Source organism: Heteronotia binoei, chromosome 14 (genome assembly GCF_032191835.1).
Source record: "Heteronotia binoei isolate CCM8104 ecotype False Entrance Well chromosome 14, APGP_CSIRO_Hbin_v1, whole genome shotgun sequence".
Classification (NCBI taxonomy): domain Eukaryota; kingdom Metazoa; phylum Chordata; class Lepidosauria; order Squamata; family Gekkonidae; genus Heteronotia; species Heteronotia binoei.
This window is the reverse complement of record NC_083236.1, coordinates 15,733,382-15,757,100: the sequence shown is the minus strand read 5'-3', so window position 1 is coordinate 15,757,100 and position 23,719 is coordinate 15,733,382. Positions and strand designations below refer to the sequence as shown.

The window sequence follows — 23,719 nt, the reverse complement described above, 5'->3', positions numbered from 1 at the left end:
GCAGGGAGGCAGAGGTAAGAATCATCTCTCACAATCAGAGAAGCCCTAAAATATTTTCTTATCTGTTTCTGGCCTTCATTATTTCCCTAGGCAGGAAGTGCAGGGCAGCATCAGATGGTAGGAGCCCTTGAACAAGATGCTGTCAGTTGGCCCTGTCTTGTGACTCCTTGCTGGTGGCCCTCTGCTTATGCCATCTGTGTGTTCAGCCAGGAGATGGTTCCTTCTGTACTTCCCAGAGAGGCAGCAGAGAAGCAAAAGTTGAAAAGCTGCTGCAGCAAGGGGCTCCTGGCAATGGTTGGCCATTCTGGGCTGCTGTAGTTCAGCAGTTACTGAGCACTGATGCCTGTAGGGAATAAAGTCTGCAACCCAAAAAGATGCATTAATGGAGGCTCAGAAGGAGGGGAATTGGCTTACAATGCAATACTAAACAGAGTTATCCACTTCTAAGTCCATGGAAGTCAATGATATAAGAAAGGTGTAACTCTGCTTAGGATTGTACTGTTAGCCAAAACCTGACATACAGCCATTATTGTGCACAAAGAAAGCATTGGTAGAGATTCATGTGGGCCTGATTTGGCCTGCAAGGTCAACAGGTGATGTTGTTATCTTCTGGAAGCCATCATCCCTACCACTGCCTGGGAAAAGTGGAAACAAGCCCTGGAATGAAGGTCTGTGCAGGACCCAGTTTTATTGCCCCTTTCAGCTCATTTGTTGAACTTCCCTCCAGTTCCTTAATGTTTTACTGTTCTCGTCAAACTAGTGACTTTTTTAAATCACAGAGCTGCAAGAACTCCTCTGTAATTATCTTGGGTTTGCTGTTAAAATCTCAAAAGCAATATAAAATTGAGATGATTTGTGCTGCAAATGAAATTTAATATGGAAACTCCTTAGGTTATGAGAGCAGGAATTCCAGATTTCAGAGAAGTCATATGAAAAATAGATGAGCTACTGCCATTTAAAAATCAGAGGCAGAAGTGTGTTCTATGAGCATAAACACCTCCACAATTGTATTTGCCCCTCTTCAGGTCCTGAATGTCCTGCTATCCCTACCCAAAGAGAAAACATATTCAAATTTAAAAAATCTACATCCCTTGTCCACAAACCTTGCTTCTGAGTATCACTCACCTCTTCTGTTTTTCCTATATGCATATATCTGCAAAAACTTCCCAAAGATCCACTTTCCATAGAACCACTTTCAATAATGACAACCCCTTTAGTAATCATGCAACTTTAAAACTAAACCACATCATACACCGCTCAACCTTTTCCAAATGTATCCTTGTTGAACTTCCTTCATTCCAGGGCTTGTTGCCACTTTTCCCAGGCAGTGGTAGGGATGATGGCTTCCAGAAGATAACAACATCACCTGTTGACCTTGCAGGCCAAATCAGGCCCACACAAATCTCTACCAATGCTTTCTTTGTGCACAATAATGGCTGTATGTCAGGTTTTGCAGCATCTTTGTCACCACTTCCAATGGAAAATTTCCACTCTGCCTGTGAAGGGGCTAGAATTTGGTTTTGTACTAATCATTTTTTTTTAAAGTCATTAAAATACAAAACCCTAAAAGGTGAGATACGAGTCGAGCTCCTCAATATTTGGACTGGCTCCTAGAACCAAAGAAAATTTGTCCAGGCATGGCTTAGACACTCTCTCCCTCTTCACATTATTAGACATTTATTTTAAAAAATAAACACATTAAAAGAATTTATAAATAAATCATAAATTTGAAATTCAGTTCAGAAAAAAATATTTCATTTCTTTGTTAAAAATATCTTGGTCTGCTGAATCTAATTTTAAGTCCATGAGGAAAGTTCATTCATTATGAGAAATCCTGTTTTACAGAAACTGAGAAGGCATTTGATAGTATTGAGTAGAATTTCTGACATGACATTTTACTAACATTTTATTTTGGTCAGTGTTTTTTTAGAAATTAGATAAATAATAGTGTACTAACTGCAAAGACAGAACTGGTATAGCTCCTCAAGTATCAGGACAATACAGATCAGATTGGAACAAACATGCAAGATACTGGTATTCAAGGAAAAATGGCTGAGATTTTTTAAACAGAAGGTATAGTTTTCATGAGAAGATACCCTTAGGATTAATTTACTAAGTTGAAATAATAAAGGAATATAGTTTGAAGGCTCGATATCAGTTTGAACAAAATTGGGAAATAAAATAGGACACTGGATCTAGATATCTCTTTGTTTCAGTGAAGTCTTTAATGGAAGATAATCTAATCCTTTTGAAATCAATGGATTTTTAAAGTGGAGAAATTGCAGTAATTAAGATGCATCTTCTAAAAAGGATCAGAATTATGCAGTGTGGAATCTGCTAATGTAATGTCAACAAGATAGAAAAGGAAATCACTAAAAAGCCCTCGAGGAATCTTGGCACTGACAATAAACTAAATCAACCAAGGCTGCTTCAGTATCAAAAAAAGGTTGAAACTCACAGGGATCAGAATCTGGATAGATCTGTAAGACTAATAATTATGAAAAGGTACAAAACCCTCCACTATTCTACACAGTTCTCTTTTATTGCAGGTGCTTGTCACCCCATAAGCTACCAAGTCAAATTTATTATGATCCAAGATCAGATTTCAGCTGAGGTGCCGTATGTAAGTAATAATGCTGCTCCTCCCTCAGAGGATTCTATACCTCCCCTGTTCCATAGGCAGTCAAAGGATGTGAAATCCAATTAGAGAGGGTTTTTGTTAGCAAAATTAGCCTCCAGTTTAAATTTCTTCATCCATATGCTATCAGATATTCATCAAAATTCAGGCCTGTTAATTGAGGCCTGTTAATAAGACTCACAGTTCATTTCTGGATCCAGTATGGGAGGGGGGATTTCACTCTCACCCGGAAAGCTCCATGGATACTGCCTTGCGATTGGTTGAGGGAATCAGGAGGTTATGGCCTGCAGTTTTCTATAAAATTGGCTAGTGTTATCTCTTTGCTTTTTCCCCTTCCTTCCTTTCCAAGCCTCGGTGCTGCCAAAAAGATACCTGTATTATGTTCAAGGACTCTTTGCTTTCAGAATTAACTATGTTGTATTAGGACTCCAGTAAGAGGTAGCTAGTGTGTTTCTAAGACCAAACCCAGTTACTGCTTGGTTATGTTACTGCACCAAGGAAGGGTCAGCCTTGACATTCTGCTACTCAAGATGGTAGCTTCAAAGTGTGACTCCGGGTTCCCACAAATATGTTTTCCAGTTCCATCACTTTTTATTTGGTTAGAAAATAAAAGCAGCCCAGAGCCTGATAAAGTTACGAGGAAAAACTTACATTTATACTCATTTACCTGTTATTTTATAACAGGGCCAGATCTAGGGGGGGCAGAGGGGGGTGCATGCCCCGGGCGCCAATGGAGGGGGGCACCAAATTGGGTATGGAGTCCATTGTATTCTATAGGACCATAAGATAGAATGGCCCAAAAGGGGGCATCGTTTTTTAATTTTGCCTCCCCTCAAAAAACATGTAGATCCAGTCCTGTTTTATAAAAGCACACTCCATAAAAATTCATCAATGAAACAGTTATTATACTCTCTCCCAAAAAACAGAAAAATAGGTTTTATGCTTTTATTGAGAATGGTTTTTATGCAGAAAGTCTCTGCTTAATTCATATTGAATATATTGAATATAGTTGCTGAGAAATATTAGTGACAAATTCAAATATTAGGAATTTCTAAATGAAAATATTTATAAAATGGAATGCTGATTATACTCTCACCTGACTCTTGAGCTGACTTTCTGCTTCATGACTGGGAAGATCTTGGGAACTGGGTGCAATCCTTTGAACTCCCTGGGACTGAGCAGGCTCCACAGAAAACACAGGGAAGAGAGGCCGCAGAAACCTGAACTCGCTGTTCAGAGACCCACCAGCTAAGCACACCTCATAGTTGTAAGCCCGGGAAAGGGATCCAGCATCAGCATCTCCATAGTTCTCTGGGAAATTTGGTCCCACTGGGAAATTCAAGGCAGAGCTCTCTATGAACTTTCTCCTTTTGTGAATCTTGACAGCAACAAATGCCAACATAGACACCAGGAAAATGAATGAGATGATAACTAAGCATATGACAAGATACATAGTCAAGGTACGGTCTTCCTCCTCCACCACTTCCTCCTTCGGAATATCCATCATTTTCATATAAGGGTCAGAGAAGCCATCCACTAGCAGAATGCTTAACGTTGCAGAGGTGGACTGGGTCGGGTGCCCATTGTCTCTGACTCCAATGATAAGTTTCTGTTTGAAGGAGTCTCGTTTGTTAACTTGTCTCACAGTTTTCACTTCTCCATTCTGAGCCCCCACGCTGAACAGACCTGGTTCTGTGGCCTTCAGGAGCTCATAGGAAAGCCAAGAGTTCTGACCGGAATCTCTGTCCACTGCCACCACCTTGGTGACCAGGTAGCCAGCCTCCGCCCCCCTGGGAACCAGGTCATTGGATGGGGAAGTACCATTCTGAAGAGGGTAGAGGATGAATGGGGCATTATCATTTTCATCTACAACAACAACTTGGACAATAACTTGGGAACTCAGGGGAGGAGAACCACTGTCTACAGCTCTCACAGTCACTTGGAAATCTTTCACTTGCTCATAGTCCAGAGATCGGATGGCATACAGATTCCCAGTTTCAGAGTTGATGGAGACGTAAGAGGACACAGGTTGATCACTGACTTTCCCAGACAAAAGAGAATAGGTCACTTTGGCATTCTGTGCTGTGTCCAGGTCCTTGGCTTGGACCAGACCTATGAGGAGACCTGGAATATTATTTTCATATAACTGCATGATATACAATGACTTTTCAAATACTGGAGCATTATCATTGACATCTGAGATTTGGACATTAATTATTCTCGTTGAAGTAAGCCTTGGAGAGCCCCAGTCTATAGCAGTAATGGTGATGTTGTACTCTGAAACTCTTTCTCGATCCAGAGGCTGCTGGGTCACCAGCTGGTAATAGTTATTCTCAGAGGATTTTAGCATGAAGGGCAGGTTTGCCTCAGTGGTGCAGGCAGTTCTGCCATTCTCTCCAGAGTCTCTATCTGTGACCCGCAAAAGTGCGACCAATGTGTCAGGAGGAGAATCCTCTGGTAAGGGACTGGAAATGGATGTGAGGGTCACCTCTGGGGCATTGTCATTTCTGTCCTCAACCTCCACCATGACTTTGCAGTAAGCAGAGAGTCCCCCTCCATCCGTTGCTTTGATGTTTATTGCATAATTTTGATTTATTTCATAATCAATGTTCTCTGCTAAAGTAAGTTCCCCAGTATGTTTGTTTAACTTAAATACTCTTTGTACACTATCTGGCACTTGGCTGAAATAGTAAGTGATCTCTGCATTAGAACCAAAATCTTGATCAACTGCTTCCACTTTTGTTACAAGTGATCCTGGGCGGCTGTTTTCCATTAATTTAATTGTGTAGATGTTTTTATCAAATACAGGAAAATTATCATTTGAATCCAGAATGTCAATGATAATTTGTGCTGTGCCTGTTCTCTTGGGCATTCCTCCATCGACAGCTGACAGAATCAGAAAAAGCCGCGTTTCCTCTTCCCGGTCTAATTGTTTCACCAATACTAACTCTGCAAATTTAGTTCCTTCACTGTGACTTTGCACATCCAGCCGGAAATGGTCATTTGGACTAAGCGTGTAATTCTGAACCGTATTTTCTCCTCTGTCTGCATCTTCAGCACTCTCCACGGGGAATCGGGTATTTGTTGGCATATGCTCAGGTATTTCAAATAACAATTCCTTTTTAGAGAATTGGGGGGGATTATCATTCACATCTTCTATCTCAACCTCGATTCTGTACACTTGCAGTGTGTTTTCCAGCACAATCTCTGAGCGTAAGATGCAAGGGTCCTTCTGACCACACAGGGCTTCTCTGTCTATTCTGTCCTGTAATATCACAGTCCCAGTGTGAGGATCCAACTGGAAATATTGATTGGTACCTTCAGAAACCAGTCGGGCCCTGCGAGAAGACAGCTCCTTTACATCCACATTTAAATCCTTTAGCACATTTGCCACCACAGACCCACTTTTCTTTTCCTCCAGCACTGAATAATGAAACGACTGACACATTGCCCCACACATGCAGAGACAGAAGAGAAAGAAGAAAAGGGACCAACCTTGCCTGTTGTTGGGATGTATTTCCATTGTCTCAGCCTCCTTCCAGGCACATCTCATCCACAAAATAGTTCTTTGTAAGGCAGCTGCTGGAAATGATGTTTTGTCTTGTGATTCCCGAAGCAAATCTTTCCTTTTTTTCTGTCCTTGCTTTTGCTTACAGAGAGCAGTGGCTTTTTCCTCCTGAAATTTCAGACTCTGCCTGCAATGAAAGCTGTTTTCTCTTTGAGATCTCTTCTATATGTGAAGACAGCAGCTTTGTGAGAGAGTCGTGAAACTGCATTTTGTGCAGTGCAATTGCACCACCTTGTGTTTGAACAATAGTATGACACCTCTAAATTGTCTCTTATGAACTCTTGTGTAAGGAGAGCTTGCTCTGAAGTTACGCTTCAGTAATGTAGCTTTCTTATGTCCTTGGGGCTACATTAGTCATGTCTCCCCCCCCCCCGCCCTGCCAAAAAAAAAGTTTGCTTTCACTAAGAATGGACAACTGATTCAAGACACTGCTTGTTAAAAAAAAACAAAACTAAATGGTTTAAATGTCCCTTAAAATGGGACATGAATCTCTGTGTTCAACTATAGATTTAGAATTCTACCTCAACAGCTGAAGCATCATCTTTTCCCCATATGTGCATGTGTGTTATATTTTATTACCATGACCATAACCTCATAAATGAGCAAGGTAAGGCTTGTATTGGCAAAGGAAGGTTCCTAGTATCAACCAGTTTCTCATGTCTGTGGTTGTATTTTCAGAGATTTTTTTTCCTCTAGTACAATATATAAATACATACACCAGCATTTGTGATATGATAATGCTTAGTTTTTTAAAAGTCATTTTTAAATGAAATTATATCCTTTACTCTTTGTGAAATCTATTTCTGAGATAACTGACAAATTAAAAAATAATTTAAAAGCAACCTACTTTTAACAATCCAGCTGCACTAACAATAAAACCAGCAGTTTAAAAGCCCTCCATGTCAACAATAAACTACTAGTAATAATAATAATCAGGGTGCTAGGAGAATAACTTATTTGTATAACGAGAAGAGGAAAAAAATAAATAGCATGCTCTAAGGGAGGAAATTCTATAATTGTGATAGAACTACAGAAAATGCATTGTCTCTGGATACATACCTTAGATGTGATTAATATGTACAATTCTTCATTCTAAAAGTTCAATAAAATATTACAAGCTTTGGGGTGGCCAATGGGGATGCTGGATTGCACACTTCTTGAGATTCCTTACCAGCTAATAATTGTTACTGTGCTATTTACTCTGAGGTACAATCTACACGTTGCATTTTGAGATTTTATGCTGCTGTTGGCTACTTTTGCCCTTATTCTGATTAACAGTTAATTGCCCCAGGTGTTTGAAATTAGCCATTAATGGGGCTCTCTTCTCACGCATCCCACCTGACAACCGATACTCCCTCTAAGCTGTGGAGTCTTCTGAGAAAAAAAAATCTACTTTGTGAGCTACTGGCATTAAAGTTGTGAGCTACTGCATCAATTAGTTTGCTCTGGGGTTCATTTTTCCTGAGCTAAGACAGAAATGTGTGAGCTGGAGGCTAAAAACCTGTGAGCTACCTCACACTAACTCAGCTTAGAGGGAACACTGAAGACAACACCCCTCGCCTTGAAGTGAGGCAAGAGCCAAAGCAAGAGTGCAAGAAACCAACTGGACTTAATTGGTTATAATCCATGCCTTCAGTCCTATTGATAAAAGCTGCTGACTGGCCAACAGGCACATGCCACTGATACATGCTGTAGGCAACATGTGAAGGGCAACCGTCCTGATTCATGGGCCTTCAGAAAGGGGCCTCCCAGGGGACTCCCTGTTTAAATCAATTCAGCAGTTAAGAGTAGGGCTGTTTTTGTAGCAGGAACTCCTTTGCATATTAGGCCACATACCCATGATGTAGCCAATCCTCCCAAGAGCTTACAGTAGGCCCTGTAAAAAGAGCCCTGTAAGCTCCTGGAGGATTGGCTACATCAGGGGGTGTGTGTGGCCTAATATACAAAGGAGTTACTGTTACAAAAAAGCCCTTGATGTCCTTATCTCTGTCATCAAATTCTAACCATTGGAATCTATTCTTAATTATCACTGTCCATGGCTCCATATAAGGATCTTTCTCAATAAGATTCAAAATCCCTTTTCTCATGTTTGAGATTTTTTAAAAAATTGAAATGCCAGGAGCCACATACAAGCTTCCAATGAATTCTGGGCCAATTCAGCTCTAAAATCTGAAACGCAAACTTGGTACCCAGCAAATATTGTGGATTAAACTGTAACAAAGGTTGTTCAAATGATTCTATTCTATGATTCATCCACCGCCTCTGTCAAGATCTCAATTTGATACAATAATTTGGAAACTACCTTAGAACTGAAGACCTTACTAGCACCTGATACATAATTGCCACTTTGGGTGAAGAATAATTGAGTAATTGTATTAATGATGAATCGAGCTTTTTCCATAGTGGATGGGCTTTCCAGCTTAGATTTCGTTGAACATGGTCCACAGATACCTAAATTGCTTTATTTGCTCAACTGGTTGTCCATTTATAAACCTCTCATGTTTTGTCTAACATAAAGGAAGTTTTGCAAAAAAGCAAAAAAAAACCCTTTTATTACATGATGATAGAATTAATTTAAATCTGTGCAATTACCATCAAAGAAGTAACTAGAACAATTGAAAATCTGAAAAATACATATCCCCTGTACTTGATGGGCTAATGGCTAAGGGTTATCAGAAATTGCATGAGATAATATTACATCCTTTCATGAAGACTTTCACTGTGTGTGAGGATTTTCTTGTTCACTTGTTTTTATGTCTTAGTGTTTTATGTTCATTTAAGTCCATGTTATGGACATTATCTCATCCGTGCACTTTTTTGCACTGACTTTTGTGAGTTATAGTCCCTACCAACACACTAGGGGAATTACATGTCCCAGTCATCATAAGAACATAAGAGCAGCCATATTGGATCAGGCCAATGGTCCATCCAGTCCAACACTCTGGGTCACACAGTGGCCAAAACTCGGGTATCATCAGGAGGTCCACCAGCAGGGCCAGAACTCCAGAAGATCTCCTACTGTTTCCGCTCAAGCACCAAGGATACAGAGCATCACTTGCCCCAGTCAGAGAGTTCCATTTATACCTTGCGGCTAATAGCCACAGGTGTACCTCTGCTCTATATGTTTATCCAATCCCCCCTTGAAGTTGTCTATGCTTGTAGCTACCACCACTTCCTGAGACAATTAATTCCACGTGTTAATTGCTCTTTGGTTGAAGAAGGATTTCCATGACCCTTGGGAGAAGGATCAATTTCACCTATTGTGTAGATGCACAAGTGGCTGCAAGGCAGAAAGAAATACCATCACCATGGCTACTGCACAAGTTGAATGGCAGCAAGGCAAGGAGATAAAAGGCTTGTGTGACCCTTGGGAGAAGGATCAATTTCACCTATTGTGTAGATGCACAAGTGTCTGCAAAGCAGAAGGAAATACCAACACCATGGCTACTGCACAAGCTGAATGGGAGCAAGGCAAGGAGATAGAAGGCTTGTGTGAGGTTTTGCCAAGCAACACTCAGACAGACTTCTACTTACGAAAGCATAGGTGAAGCTTTATTGACATATTACTAGTTCAGACCCTTCGATGCAGATGTCTTGCCAGATGTGAACCTAAAACCTACAAACAGCATTAAGTGCTTTCAGAAAAGAGTGGGCTTCCCCCCTGCCCAGACCTTCAAAGACATGACTCTTCATTCATCAAGCCATTTACAGTGCGCTCATCTCCTTATCTCATTCCCAGGCTCTGTCTCCAGATGATCCGGAGTAAGAGTGGGGAGGCTCAGCATTCTCAAGCATCCACTAATGGCCTCACCATGAGAGACAAAATAACCTTACACAATAGCCATTGCAACAAGAGTATACGTGATTCGATAATATACCACATAGCAAGACAGTGACAGTTATGTTATGTTATATGTAAAACCATTCAGGAAGAAAAACATAACATGGCAGGAAACATGGCAGTTTGGCTCAGAACTCATTGTGGCTGTCGAACGTGGCGAGACATATTTGCACAAATTCAGCAGCACCTCTAATGTACGTGATTTTGATGAAGCTTTATTATTCTTTTCCAAAATTTTCCAATCTTATACAATTGTTCTAGGTGAGTACGGAATCGGTCACAGCTCTCGTATATATAGGCATATATGTGTGTGATTTCTGTGTCCTATTTACACAGGAAATCTGCAAATAAAAAGAGACACTTCTACTCTAACCTGAATTCTGATTCTATACTAGTTCCTACACTAGATGGGTCTCAGCCTTGACTTACTCCTGGTTCACTGGAAACATTGTAGTTATTGGACAAATCCTGGGAGTGGTGTGTATGCTTTGCAAGCTTGGTCCTTGCCCTGCCGGGCTGGTTCTTTTCTCCCACAAGAGACTTGATGAGACTTTTTAGGGCAATTTTTAACAACTCATTGAGAGAGTGGATTGTCCCAAACCTCTGAAGGAGGCAATAGCGAGACACACTTAAGAAAATGTTATCTGATTTGTCATGGCCTGTCTGTCTTAAATCTACCATACTTTAGCAAGATGATGAAACTGGTTGTAGATTATTCTTATCCCATTCAATTTTGCTTCAAACTTTTATTTTGGGACAAAAAAACCTTATATGATTGTTTTGATGAACAACTTCCATTAACTTCCAAACCATTAAAAGGAGCTTTCAGCTGCTCCTCCAGTTCTGTTGTAATCATTTCTTTATCCTTATCTTTCAAGCTACCAAAGCAGTTTCACTCCTTTTGTTAATGTGAAGAAAGACAGTGGACAGAGAGAGACATATTAGAACAGGAATATCAAACATGCAGCACCTGGGATGCATCTGGCCCCCACAGGACTTGTATGCATCCTGCAAGCAACTCACTGTTGTCTGCTTCCTTCTCGCTCTCTCTTTTCTTCTGCATTGCAGCTTGCTTTGCCAGGCTCTCTCAATCACACAGGAGCTATGGAGCAAGAGAGCTTGCTTTGCCAGGCACTCTCAATCACACAGCAGAGCTACTGAGCCAACCCTCCTTATTTTCTCCATTGGCTGAGGCTCCTCTCCCTCCTTATCCCCTTACTTTGCCCAGTTCCCTCAATCACATGGTAGAAATACAAAGAAGCACCTTTAAGACCAACCAAGTTTTATTCAAGGTATGAGCTTTTTGCCTTGCTACAGAGAGAGAAAGTGTGTTTTGTTGGGTTGTTATGTGCCAGGGCTCTCCTAGGTGCAACTGGGTTCCCTTCTTCTTTTTCACAGTATTCATGCCTTCATGATCCAGTATTTCTCAATAGGAAAGCAATGTGAACTATTTAGATGAGGAATAACAGCAAGTCATTGAGATGGATTAATCTGAGAGTGTGTGTCCAGACCAAGTTTATCCAGCACATTTCCTTTGCAGACTGTGGATTTTGAATTTAGACTTCCTAGACTGTAGGCTGATACTGACCATTATACATTGCTTTTTCTCTATTTTTATACTGCCTCATAGGAGTTGTAGTTATTTCTCTGACGACTATCCTTTTGTAGACAAACACATAGCTCTCAGTCTGTACCATGACAATTTATGTACAAAAGCTCGCAGTGTCCAGCCATTTAATGTTTTCCTCTGGGTCTTAGGCTCAAAGCATTGACCATGAGATTTCTGTAATGAATGCCAAATCAAAAGCAGTTTTGCAATTTACAGATATACACCTGAACAACACTTGAACAGCATACTCAACATTGCTACAGCACAGACATTGTCTTCAGATTTTGATGCAATAATTCAGAGCAAGAGGTATCAGTTATCAGAGACTGTTAAATAAACAAAATATTACAAGAGTGCTAATGTTTTAAGCATGTTTTATTTTGAGCTTAAAAATCATTATTGTGTTTGTCTTGTTCTTTAAAAAGTTTATACCTCCACTACCTGGCATTACATTTTATGACATACATGGCCTGGTTTGATAAGGTCTCATTTATGTCAGATCCACCCCTCATAGCAAATAAGTTCGACACCTCTGTATTAAAAAGAAGGATGAGCCACATAAAGAGCAGTAGCGATCTCAGAGAAAAACCTTACATGAGTATCAGGTGCAGGAGAAACCCTCTGTTCTGAAAGGGAAACCCTAACAGGAAAACAAATTGAAAAAGTAAATGGAGGAGTGTGGCAGAATTTTACAAAATTTTAAATAGTGCAGCTATTTATCAACCATTCAAGGAGCAAAAGACAGGAGAAAAAAAAGGGCGGGAAATAATTAAACGACACTAGCAAAAAAGCATTATATTACATCACTGATGAAATTTCCATAGATTATGGGGTAATTTAGAAAAAGAGCTAATCACTTACCTGTTCCGTTGGTTTTCCTCCCTCCACTTGTTCAGGAGTGTCCTGAGAGACAGAAGAAATCCTGTGATTTTCAAAGACATTTGGGTCCCCCATAGAAAAAACAGGAATGAGAGGCCTAAGGAATCTGAAATCGCTGCTTAGTGATCCACCAGTTAGGCAAACATCGTATTGGTAAGTCCGGGAAAGGGATCCACTCTGAGAATCAACACCAGTTTCTGGGATCTCAGGTAAGGCAGGTGGGAACTGAGGAAGGGCAGTGATAAAACTGGACTCTTTCTTGTATATTTTGATGACAACAAACACAATGATGCAGATCAGGAACACAAAGGACACCGCAGCCAGGCAAATCACAAGGTACATAGTCAAGGAGCCATCTTCTTCACTGGCCTCCTGACTGACACTTGCAATATTCAGATAAGGATCTGAAAAGCAATCTACAGGAAGTATATTCAGGGTTGCTGTGCTGGTCTGGGGAGGGTGGCCATTGTCTCTCACCAGGATGATCAGCCTCTGCTTGTTTGTATCTCGCTCCGTCAGTGGTCTCCTGGTCTTCACTTCCCCATTCTGGGCTCCTATGCTGAAAAGACCGGGGTCTGTGGCCTTCAGCAATTCATAGGACAGCCAGGAGTTCTGACCTGAATCCCCATCCACAGCCACCACCTTGGCAACCAGGTAACCGGCCTCCACTGACTTGGGAACCAGCTCATTGCAGGGGGAGGTGCTGTTCTGAAGTGGGTAGAGGAAGAAGGGAGCATTATCGTTTTCATCCAGGATAACAACTCGAACAACAACTTCTGACCTCAGTGGAGGAGAACCCCCATCTGAAGCCCTCACTGTCACTTGGAATTCCTTGGTCTGCTCATAATCCAGAGATCTCAGAAGATAAAGATTCCCAGTCTCTGAGTTGATGGAAACATAAGAGGCTGCAGGAGCACCACTGGCATTTCCAGGCACAAGAGAATAGGCCACCTTGGCATTCTGCTCCACGTCTAAATCGACAGCATGAACCAAACCCATCAGCAGGCCTGGAATATTGTTTTCCCACACTTGCATTTCATACTTGGACTTCTCAAACACTGGAGAGTTGTCATTGATGTCTGAGATTAAAATTGTAATTATACTTTTTGTGGTGAGCCTAGGAGAGCCCCGATCAGTAGCTGTGACAGTGATGTTATACTCAGGGACTTTCTCTCTGTCCAAAGGACTTTGGATCACAAGCTGGTAATTGTTACTCTCTGTGGCCTTTAGTACGAAGGGAAGGTTTGTGTCTATGGAACAAGAAGTTCTGCTGTTCTCCCCAGAGTCTTGGTCTGTGACACTGAAAAGCCCCACAACTGTGTCCAGGGGAGAATCCTCTTGCACGGTGCTGGAGATAGATATGAGAGAGACTTCTGGGGCATTGTCATTCTCATCCTCAACTTCCACCAGGACTTTGCAGTGGCCTGAAAGACCTCCCCCATCTGTTGCTTTGACGTTCATATAGTAGCTGGTTTCTTTTTCATAGTCAATGGGACCCCAAACAGTGATTTCTCCAGTCATTTGGTGCAAGTTGAACAACTGGCTTATTTCCTCAGGCACCTGATGGAATGAATAGGTGATATGTGCATTTGAACCAAAATCCAAATCTCTGGCTTCCACTTTCAAGGCGAGAGTATCTCGACGGCTATTTTCCTTCAATCCCACTATATATTCAGATTGTGTAAACTCAGGGATTTTGTCATTGATGTCTAGCACATTAATATTTATTTGAACTGTGCCTGTTCTCTGGGGCACCCCTCCATCAAATGCTGTCAGAGTCAGCGTAAATTGAGCCTCCTCCTCTCTGTCTAGTGGTTTCTTCAGAATAAGGTCCAGATTTTTCTTTCCACCTCTGCCACTTTGTATTTCCAAGCGAAAATTTTCATTGGGACTGAGGGTATAGTTCTGGATGCTGTTTTCACCCAAGTCTGCATCTTGGGCAGATTCCAGGGGGAATCGGGTATTTGTGGGAACATTCTCAGGAATTTCTAGATTAAATTCATTTTTAGAAAACTTTGGAGAGTTATCATTCACATCTTCTATCTTCATTTCTATACTGATGATCTCTAAAGGTTTGTCCAGGGCAATTTTAGAAAGAAGTAAGCAGGGGTCCGTCTGGCCACACAAAGCTTCTCGGTCTATTTTTTCATCTACAAAGAGATTCCCAGAATGTGTATCCAGCTGGAAATACTGCTTATTGCTTTTGGAAACCAGCTGGGCTCTGCGGGCAGACAGCTCCCCTGGCCCCAGTTTCAAATCCTTCAACACATTAGCCACCAGAAACCCAGTTTTCTTCTCTTCAGGCAAAGAATAGTGAATGGAGACACACACCACCCCAGACAGAGAGAAGAACAAAAGGTACAGACCTTTTCTTATCCTAAAGCTGTCATCCATGGTGTCAGCCACTTCCAGACCAGATAAATTCCTTGGTTAAAAAGCAGATCTTGAGATTTTCATCCAGTGATTATACACACTGCTAAGAAAATGAGTTTTGCTCTGCAGGGTTTTTTTATTCCTCTAAATATCCCCTCTCCATTGCTGATAAAAATGAGCTGCCTCTGCAGTTGCTATAGCTCTCTGTCTCAGCTTCCAGTAGTATTTTTCCCTACAAAACTCAATTCCAACCAGTGTGTTTGCCAATGCTGCCACCATGTGGCTGAGTAAGGAAAAATAATTTACTTTCTATATTTTTCATTGCATGGGAAGCCCAATGCAAAGTACATTTAACATGAAAGACCTGGATTTATTCTGTACATCTAGCACGGCTGCTTCATTTCACCTCTACAAAATGCTCGTGAAATGGTGAGATTATTTATGGAAATCTGGCCACAAAGATGAGCTACAGCCACACAGGTACTTCTTATTGCTCCCTTCACCATGAGCAAAGTAATTCTTGACCTTACGTTTCAGGGCCTGTTAAGCACAATGGTCTTGGGTCATTTGGCTGCATAGCTTGCAGATGGGGCTAAGATCAGTGTGGGAGCTGTTATAGTGACAACTTATATGTCCTTGGGGGAAAACATTTCCTATACACTCATTTACTTTCTTCTGCCTCTGAGATCTCTTACTTTTCCTCTTTTGTGCACAATGGCAAACAATAAGAAAGGTATTGTGGTGGGATCAGCAGAGCTAGCAAAAAGCATGCAGGTTCTTAAAACTCAAGGCAACTGTATTGCAACATCACAACAAGGAAATTAACTCCACCCAGCAACTAAGAGCTAGTAGCACAAACTGCAGGAACCCAAGAAGCGCAAAAACACTGGCTTTGGATCACCTCTCAACTAGCATATGCGATACCTTTACCATACCCCACAGACAACACAGAACATAGAAGATATTGAAGATATTGGATTTATATCCCGCCCTCCACTCCAAAGAGTCTCAGAGCGGCCTACAATCTCCTTTCCCTTCCTCCCCCACAACAGACACCCTGTGAGGTGGGTGGGGCTGGAGAGGGCTCTCACAGCAGCTGCCCTTTCAAGGACAACCTCTGCCAGAGCTATGGCTGACCCAAGGCCATTCCAGCAGGTGCAAGTGGAGGAGTGGGGAATCAAACCCGGTTCTCCCAGATAAGAGACTGCACGCTTAACCACTACACCAAACTGGCTCTCCTTCATAATCCTTAATTCATAATCCTTCATTCAACATAATCCTTCATTCAACAAGAGGATACCCACACGTGGTGTTGTCTCTGCACTTCCCTAGCAAAAGTAGACATTCCTAGTTGCTGTACTTCAGCAGTTGTTATGGGCAAGGAAGAATTACAATTATGTCCCCTGGATTTCTCTGGCAAGTCCTCGTGTGCTGTATATTTTGCTCTAAACTGAGGTGCTTAAGATGAACCTGCTGCCGTCACATCATTCTGCGACAAATGCTTTCGCTGTTGATCAATATGGTGTTGCCATCTCTGGCCATCAGTACTCAAGATCTTGTATTTGACTTCAACAATTGTGAAAAGGACCCACACTGATCCAGGTCCATTATTAATAACAAAATTCTGGTTATGTAGTTAAATACTAGGGATGGGCATGAACTGGGGAAAATGGTGGCTCATTTCATTTGTGATTCATTAGATTTCTGACCTAGTTCATGTTTCATTGCTTTGTTCGGTTTGTGAGGTGTAAAACTCACTGGGAGTCTTCAACAGGTTGTCCTCCACCTACCTCAAAGTTGGGTGAAGATTGAATTTGGAATGTCTGAATTATAGACCCCCCCCCCCCAAGCAGGTGCCCCCAAGAAAGCTCAGCTTCAGCTCTTACGACAACTCTTGATGCTGCAGAATGGGAGTTCCATTATTGGCTCCTGCAGCTGCCAATCAAGCTATGGACAACTGTTACAGCTGTCTCTGGGGCTCCCAGAAGTCCACCCCCAGTGTTTTCTAGGAATTGATTGAATCAGTGTCAGGCTGTCTGGAAAAATGAACCACAAAAACAAAACAAACAAAGCACCAAGGTCCGAACCAGTTCAGAATGAACCACAAGTTGGCCCGATTCATGCACAAATCGCAAGTCTTCTTGTTCAGTTTCCTCCAACAATTCATTTCATGCCATCCTTGGTTGTCTGCTCCATGTATTAAGCTTGGCAGTTGGCATGGGGATGCAACTGTGACAACCTGGATGAGGTTTCTGCCTGCCAAATCCTTGTACTCAAGTGAAAGAAATGCAGACCCAGCCAGAAACAAGAGTCTCTGTGTCACAAATAATCAGAATAATTAATGCTGGTGACTCCAACTTTAAGAAGTTCCTTTTCCAGTAAATAGTGGAATGACTCCTCAATGGTTGCCTTTTGAAGATAGAAGGGTAGAAGTCGAGCTGCCCAATAGAAAGTCTTCCAGCACCTACTTTGATCTAGTTGTAAAACACAGTATAGACTGCTGACATCTTGTCCTGGGTGGGGTAGATACAAGAAGCATCAATGCAATAACCTTATAACACTAGAAGTTCGAGTTTCACATTTCTCTTTTTAGCTCAAATATCCAATTTACTGAAATGGTGCAAGAGTTTCTGAAGTTTTTTCAGCAAGTTCATCTTCTGTTGTTAGGATAAGATACTGTTGCAACATGGTACAACACCTGGAATTCTGGAAAGCTGGGTCTCCTTTAAAATGGATGGTTCTTATCTCCAACAGTTCATTGATACGTTAAATGACTAGAAAGGTTCACAGGATGCCATGTGATGTAAATCTCAACTGCAGTTCCTTGACTTTATAATGGTGGACTTTGAATGAAAAAGTGCCTCAAAGTGACCTCTCTTTCCACAAATTATGCATTCCACATCCTTGAATCTGTAAAAGAGCATCAGAGTGACCACTCACAGCCTGAAGAGTTGGATTGGTTTATCTGCACATGCTGAAGGGGATGCATTCCTTATTTTCTGCTGATCCAGATGCGAGAGCTCTCTTCCTGCTTGCTGTGGATGGGACTGGCACAAGCAGTTGCCTTCCCGATTTCTGTTGCATGAATATATGTAGCTTCACTGGCTAATAAAGCCTTTTCCTGGGCCAGTGCAAATGCCAAATTTGACTGAGACAGGTGCCTTTGGGGTCATTCTGAACTTCACACATGAGACAATTGTGCAACATGTCAGCTAGGAGATCCCCAAAACTGCAGTGCTGAGAGAGATGACACAGCTTTGCAGTATAAGTAGCAATGCCTTCTCCAGAGGGCTGTTCATGAAATTTGTGAAATTCTAATCTCTGAACAATGACTGATGAATGGTGCTGGCAAGAAGCATGCCTTCAGAAACCCACAAGTTCCTCAAGTCTTCCAGGTGAATTGGGTCCAGTGAGCAATTATTGCAAACGTCTGGGCCCCAGAGACAGTCAGGAGAACAGATTGTTTCTGCTCAGGATTACTTACCTCGTAGGAGGTAGACTCATTGACAAAAATTCTTCAATATGCCCAAGACCGTATCAGTCATTTTAAGTGCAGGATCAGCTTGCTTCTAGTGAAAGCCTTATTCAGTGTGCTTATCTCCTTGCACTTGAGATAAAATCCACACTGCCTGCAGGCTGTTCGCCTTTCCAAATAATAATAATAATAATACTAATAATCCCATCCTTGTCGCCAGCAAGTTAATTTTTTTTAGGAGTTCAGAAGAACCGGCAAAAATCAAGCAAGCTGTTATAACACATTAACACAACTGCATTATTTAACACATGTTAAAATGGTTATAGTTCCATCTTTTTTCAGCTCTGTTTCAGGTTTCTGCTTGCTTTCAGATTTTTGTAATCCAAACCCTATTCCACCTTTTTACTGGATGTCCCACACTGGCATGTGTATTTGATTAACACAAGGTAATCCACCTTGAGTCTTACTGAGAAAGGTGGACTATAAATAAATATTTGTAATAAATAAATAAAATCACGCAAAATCATTATTCCTTTGCAAGACCACCATTATTTTTTCCTCTAGGTACACCCAGGACAAAACCTAGCCTCTTTTCAAAACCAGTTTCTTCTTTTTTAAAGATGTGTTCAAGGTTGTTTATCAGTTTGGTAATAATGTCCACTGGTTTCAATGAGAAACACATTCCCATCTGAACCTCTACCCCCGAGAAAGAGTGATGACATTCTCAGGAGTTAACAAACCTCCGTCAAGGAATTCCCACTGCAAAACTGCAAACGGAGAGAGGAAAGGGTCCCAATTCATAGGCTGTTGAAATTTTTCTTTGTCCACTGGCTCACAGAAGTGTGGAGATGAGTGCCATATTTACTAGAAAGGAAGATGAGTCTGACTGTAAGACACCAAACCACCAGTAATATGTAACTGTAACTTGTATGCAAATTTAATGTGACTTCCCCGTCCCCCTCCTTTGATGGCATACCTGGAAAAAAACCCTAGTCTTTCATCTGAACAAATGCTGTATTTTATTCTTCAGTTCTTCCCGGGCATTTATTCTGTAAGCCTATTTTTAAATAGAAAGGGCAAAGGATGCTAAACTCTGCATATATTGCAAGCAAAGCATTTTTTGGCTCCTGTCAAAGAGCTAGAATGGCTCAGAGAAACACTTCCCCTGAAAATAAAGAATCCTCACCCAAGACAGTAAATCAGCAATATAATTGGAAAATGCTATATACCAAAAGGCTAACTAGGGATGACGCTGTTTGGGACAAAGCATGGGCTTTGGTTTTTTGGGTTGGGATTTGGTTGGAAAAGGACCATGTGAACAATAGACCTGCTCCATCAGCCCCTGTCATCACAGACTTTGCCAACCCAGAGAAAAGAAATTTGAAGCGAAGCAATATAACAGAAGCAGAAAGCAGAGCGCAGCAATAGAGACTGATACCACCGGGGGAGGGGGGAAGTTAACCACTTTGTCTCCAAACTTTACAACAAATTTCAGTTGGATTTATTAGCTACCCTTCCGAGATGCATGCACAGGACTCATTAGACTCCATATAATGAATCAGCCCTAACATGAGAATTCAAAGATGTAGAGAAACAAAAGTCGCAGAGAAGAAGCTGAAACCCCTGTTCAGAATTCACAATACCGATTTATGTTTTATTTATTTGATGAAATCAAATTGTAGTTAAAGTGAGAGTCAAACGTTAAGCTGTATTTAATAATAGGAATGGCATGTCAATTATATCCTTACCTGGTTCATGACTTGACCTTCTGCTCCATGACTGGGAACTTCTTGGGAACCAGAAGAAATCCTTTGAAGCCCCTGGGACTGAGCAGGTTCCATAGAAAACACAGGGAAGAGAGGCCGCAGAAACCTGAACTCGCTGTTCAGAGACCCACCAGCTAAGCACACCTCATAGTTATAAGCCCGGGAAATAGATCCAGCATCAGCATCTCCACAGTTCTCTGGGAAATCTGGTCCCACTGGGAAATTCAGGGCAGAGCTCTCTATGAACTTCCTCCTTTTATGAATCTTGATGGCAACAAACACCACCACAGAAAGCAGGAAAATGAAGGAGATGACAGCCAAGCATAAGACCAGATACATAGTCAGGGTATGGTCTTCCTCCTCCACCACGTCATCCTTTGGGATGTCCACCATTTTCATATAAGGGTCAGAAAAGCCATCCACTAACAGAATATTTAGTGTTGCAGAGGTAGACTGGGGAGGGCTTCCATTATCTCTGACTCCAATGATTAGTTTCTGTTTGAAGGTGTCTCGTTTGTGAATTGGCCTCATGGTTTTCACTTCTCCATTCTGGGCCCCCACACTGAACAGACCTGGTTCTGTGGCCTTCAGGAGCTCATAGGAAAGCCAAGAGTTCTGACCGGAATCTCTGTCCACTGCCACCACCTTGGTGACCAGGTAGCCAGCCTCCGCACCCCTGGGAACCAGGTCACTGGATGGGGAAGAGCCATTCTGAAGAGGGTACAAGATGAATGGGGCATTATCATTTTCATCCATGACAACAACTCGGACCGTAATTTGGGAATTCAGGGGAGGAGAACCGCTGTCCACAGCCCTCACAGTCACATGGAAATCTTTCACCTGCTCATAGTCTACTGATCGGATGGCATACAGATTCCCAGTTTCAGAGTTGATGGAGAAGTACGAAGACACAGGTTGATCGCTGACTTTCCCAGGCAAAAGAGAATAGGTAACCTTGGCATTCTGTGCTGTGTCCTCGTCCTTTGCTTGTACCAGACCTATGAGGAGACCTGGAATGTTATTTTCACGTAACTGCATATCATACAATGACTTTGCAAATACTGGAGCATTATCATTGACATCTGAGATTCGGACATTAATTATTCTCGTTGAAGTAAGCCTGGGTGAGCCCCAGTCTGCAGCAGTAATGGTGATGTTGTACTCTGAAGCTCTTTCTCGGTCCAGGGGCTGCTGGGTTACCAACTGATAATAGTCATTCTCAGAGGCTTTTAATATGAAGGGCAGGTTTGTCCCAGCGGTGCAGGCAGTTCTGCCATTGTCCCCAGAGTCTTGATCTATGATGCTGAAGACAGCCACAACAGTATCTCTGGGAGAATCTTCAGATAAGGGGCTGGTGAGGGAAGTGAGCATTACCTCTGGGGCATTGTCATTCATGTCCTCAACCTCTACTATGACTTTGCAGTAGGTAGAGAGCCCCCCTCCATCTGTGGCTTTGATGTGTATCTCATAATTCCTCTCCTCTTCATAATCAATGGTTCCTGAAACGGTAAGTACCCCGGTTTCTTTGTTTAGACTGAATGCTCTGAGTACATTTTCTGGTACCTGACTGAAGGAATAAGTGATATCCCCAAATGAACCAAAATCCCTGTCAGTCGCTTCCACTTTTGTCACAAGTGTCCCTCTGAGAGCATTTTCTTTCATTTTTATTTTGTATACAGAATCAAGAAACTGTGGGAAATTATCATTAGTATCCAGAATATGAATGACAATATTTGCTGTGCCTGTTCTCTTTGGGGTCCCTCCATCAACAGCTGACAAGATCAGGAAAAGTTGTGTGACTTCTTCACGATCTAATGGTTTCTGTAATACTAACTCTGCATATTTGCTACCATCACTGTGACTTTGTACATCCAACCTAAAATTTTCATTAGGACTAAGTGTGTAATTCTGAACACCGTTTTCTCCAATGTCTGAATCCTGAGCCGTCTCCAAAGGGAATCTGGTATTTGTTGGTACCTGCTCAGGAATTTCAAAAAGGTATTCTTTCTTAGAGAACTGTGGAGAATTGTCATTCACATCCTCTATTTCAACTTCAATTCTGTGCACTTGCAATGGGTTTTCCAGCACAATCTCTGAGTGTAAGATGCAAGGGTCCTTCTGACCACACAGAGTCTCTCGATCTATTTTGTCCTTTAATAAAACATTCCCAGAGTGAGGATTCAGCTGGAAATACTGTTTGGTACTCTTAGAGACCAGGCGGGCCCCACGAGCAGACAGCTCCTTTACATCCACTTTCAAATCCTTCAGCACATTCATCACCAGAAACCCACTTTTCTTTTCCTCAGGCACTGAATAGTGGAAGGACTCACATATTGCCCCATACATGCAGAGAAATAAGAAAAAAGACCAACCTTGTCTGTTGTTGTGATGTATTTCCATTGTCTCAGCTTGCTTCCAAGTACATCTGATTCACTGTCAAGTTCTTTGTAAGGTAGCTGCCAGAAGTATTTGTCTGCTTTATGTTTCCAAGGTAAATCTTTCTTTTTTCTGCACTTGTTTTAGAAATGGATACTGAGGCTTTTTTCCTTCTGAAATTTCTATAGATTTGCTTGCAATGTGGATCTGTGCCTTTCTCTCTGAGATCTCTTCCTCTAATGGCTACAGATTTCCAGAAGAGCAATTATTCCCTGAAAAATGTTATCTTGTGCAATAGCACCACCTTGTGCTTCAACTATGGAGTAACTGCTATAATCTTCATCATTAACTGAACGACCAAAAATACCTTTCATAATAAGTACGTGAAATCCTTATTTATTGATTTCTTTATCTGTTTTTTATCTAGTACCTGTATCAGGATACCTGGGCCCTTTCCTCATCCATGGTAGCTTCCAAAACAAGCAAACTCCAAAGTAAAACACACATAAAATGAAAGATATTCTGATTAGTGGGTGAGAAATAAGTTACCTGTCCTTCTCTCTCTTATATAGCCAGACTTCCACCAGATGTTAAAAACATTACTATTAGCTGGACATATGAGAGCTAATAAAAGTTTATAGGTAAGATTTGGGTTCAAAATGGTGGATTTTCCATCATATTTTGTTTGTTTCATTCTACTGTTACAACCAAAGGCTATAATTCTCTTCATCATATTCTGTTACTTCCCTGAATCTGAGATGACTGGACTGATACAAGGAACACCATTTTCTCCAATGTCTGAATCCTGAGCTGTCTCCAAAGGGAATCTGGTATTTGTTAGTACCTGCTCAGGAATTTTGAAAAGGTATTCTGAAAATAGTGGATTATTTTTCATTTTTCTTGGAGCAGCTGATTCCCGTGAGTACTCCCCTCAACTTGAAAAGCAGTTTCCTGAAGACCACTGTGGGTTCTTTTTTAAACAACTACAACAACTAGGAAAGCACCAGCTTGGGCCCAGAGAGTCAGTTTCATGGTTCCACCATCGTGTACATTTCTATCCCATACTTCTTCCAAGGAGTTCAAGGAACCTACCTGGTTCTCTCTTCAACATTTCATTCTCACAACGACTCAGCAAGGGAGATTAGGTGGAGAGAGAGAGTGCCATCTAAGAGTGGGAATGCCATCTAAGAGTGG

The 23,719-nt window shown here is 41.6% G+C and overlaps 1 protein-coding gene across 6 annotated transcripts in view; it reads right to left on the bottom strand.

Moving 5' to 3' along the window:
- The window catches only part of LOC132582157 (protocadherin beta-16-like), a 214,724-nt gene that overhangs the window by 166,487 nt on the left and 24,518 nt on the right, over positions 1–23,719 (bottom strand). The window contains exon 1 of one of the 6 annotated variants that reach the window (XM_060253634.1): positions 20,132–22,864. The exons of 3 other annotated variants lie outside the window; for them this stretch is intronic. In XM_060253634.1, the coding sequence (XP_060109617.1) occupies positions 20,132–22,549 (2,418 nt within the window). In that variant the 5' untranslated portion in view covers positions 22,550–22,864. Of the gene's footprint in view, positions 1–3,734; positions 6,326–12,517; positions 15,041–20,131; positions 22,865–23,719 lie in introns of those variants that run through there. 2 more of the 6 variants (XM_060253648.1, XM_060253633.1) reach the window with 2 other exon arrangements.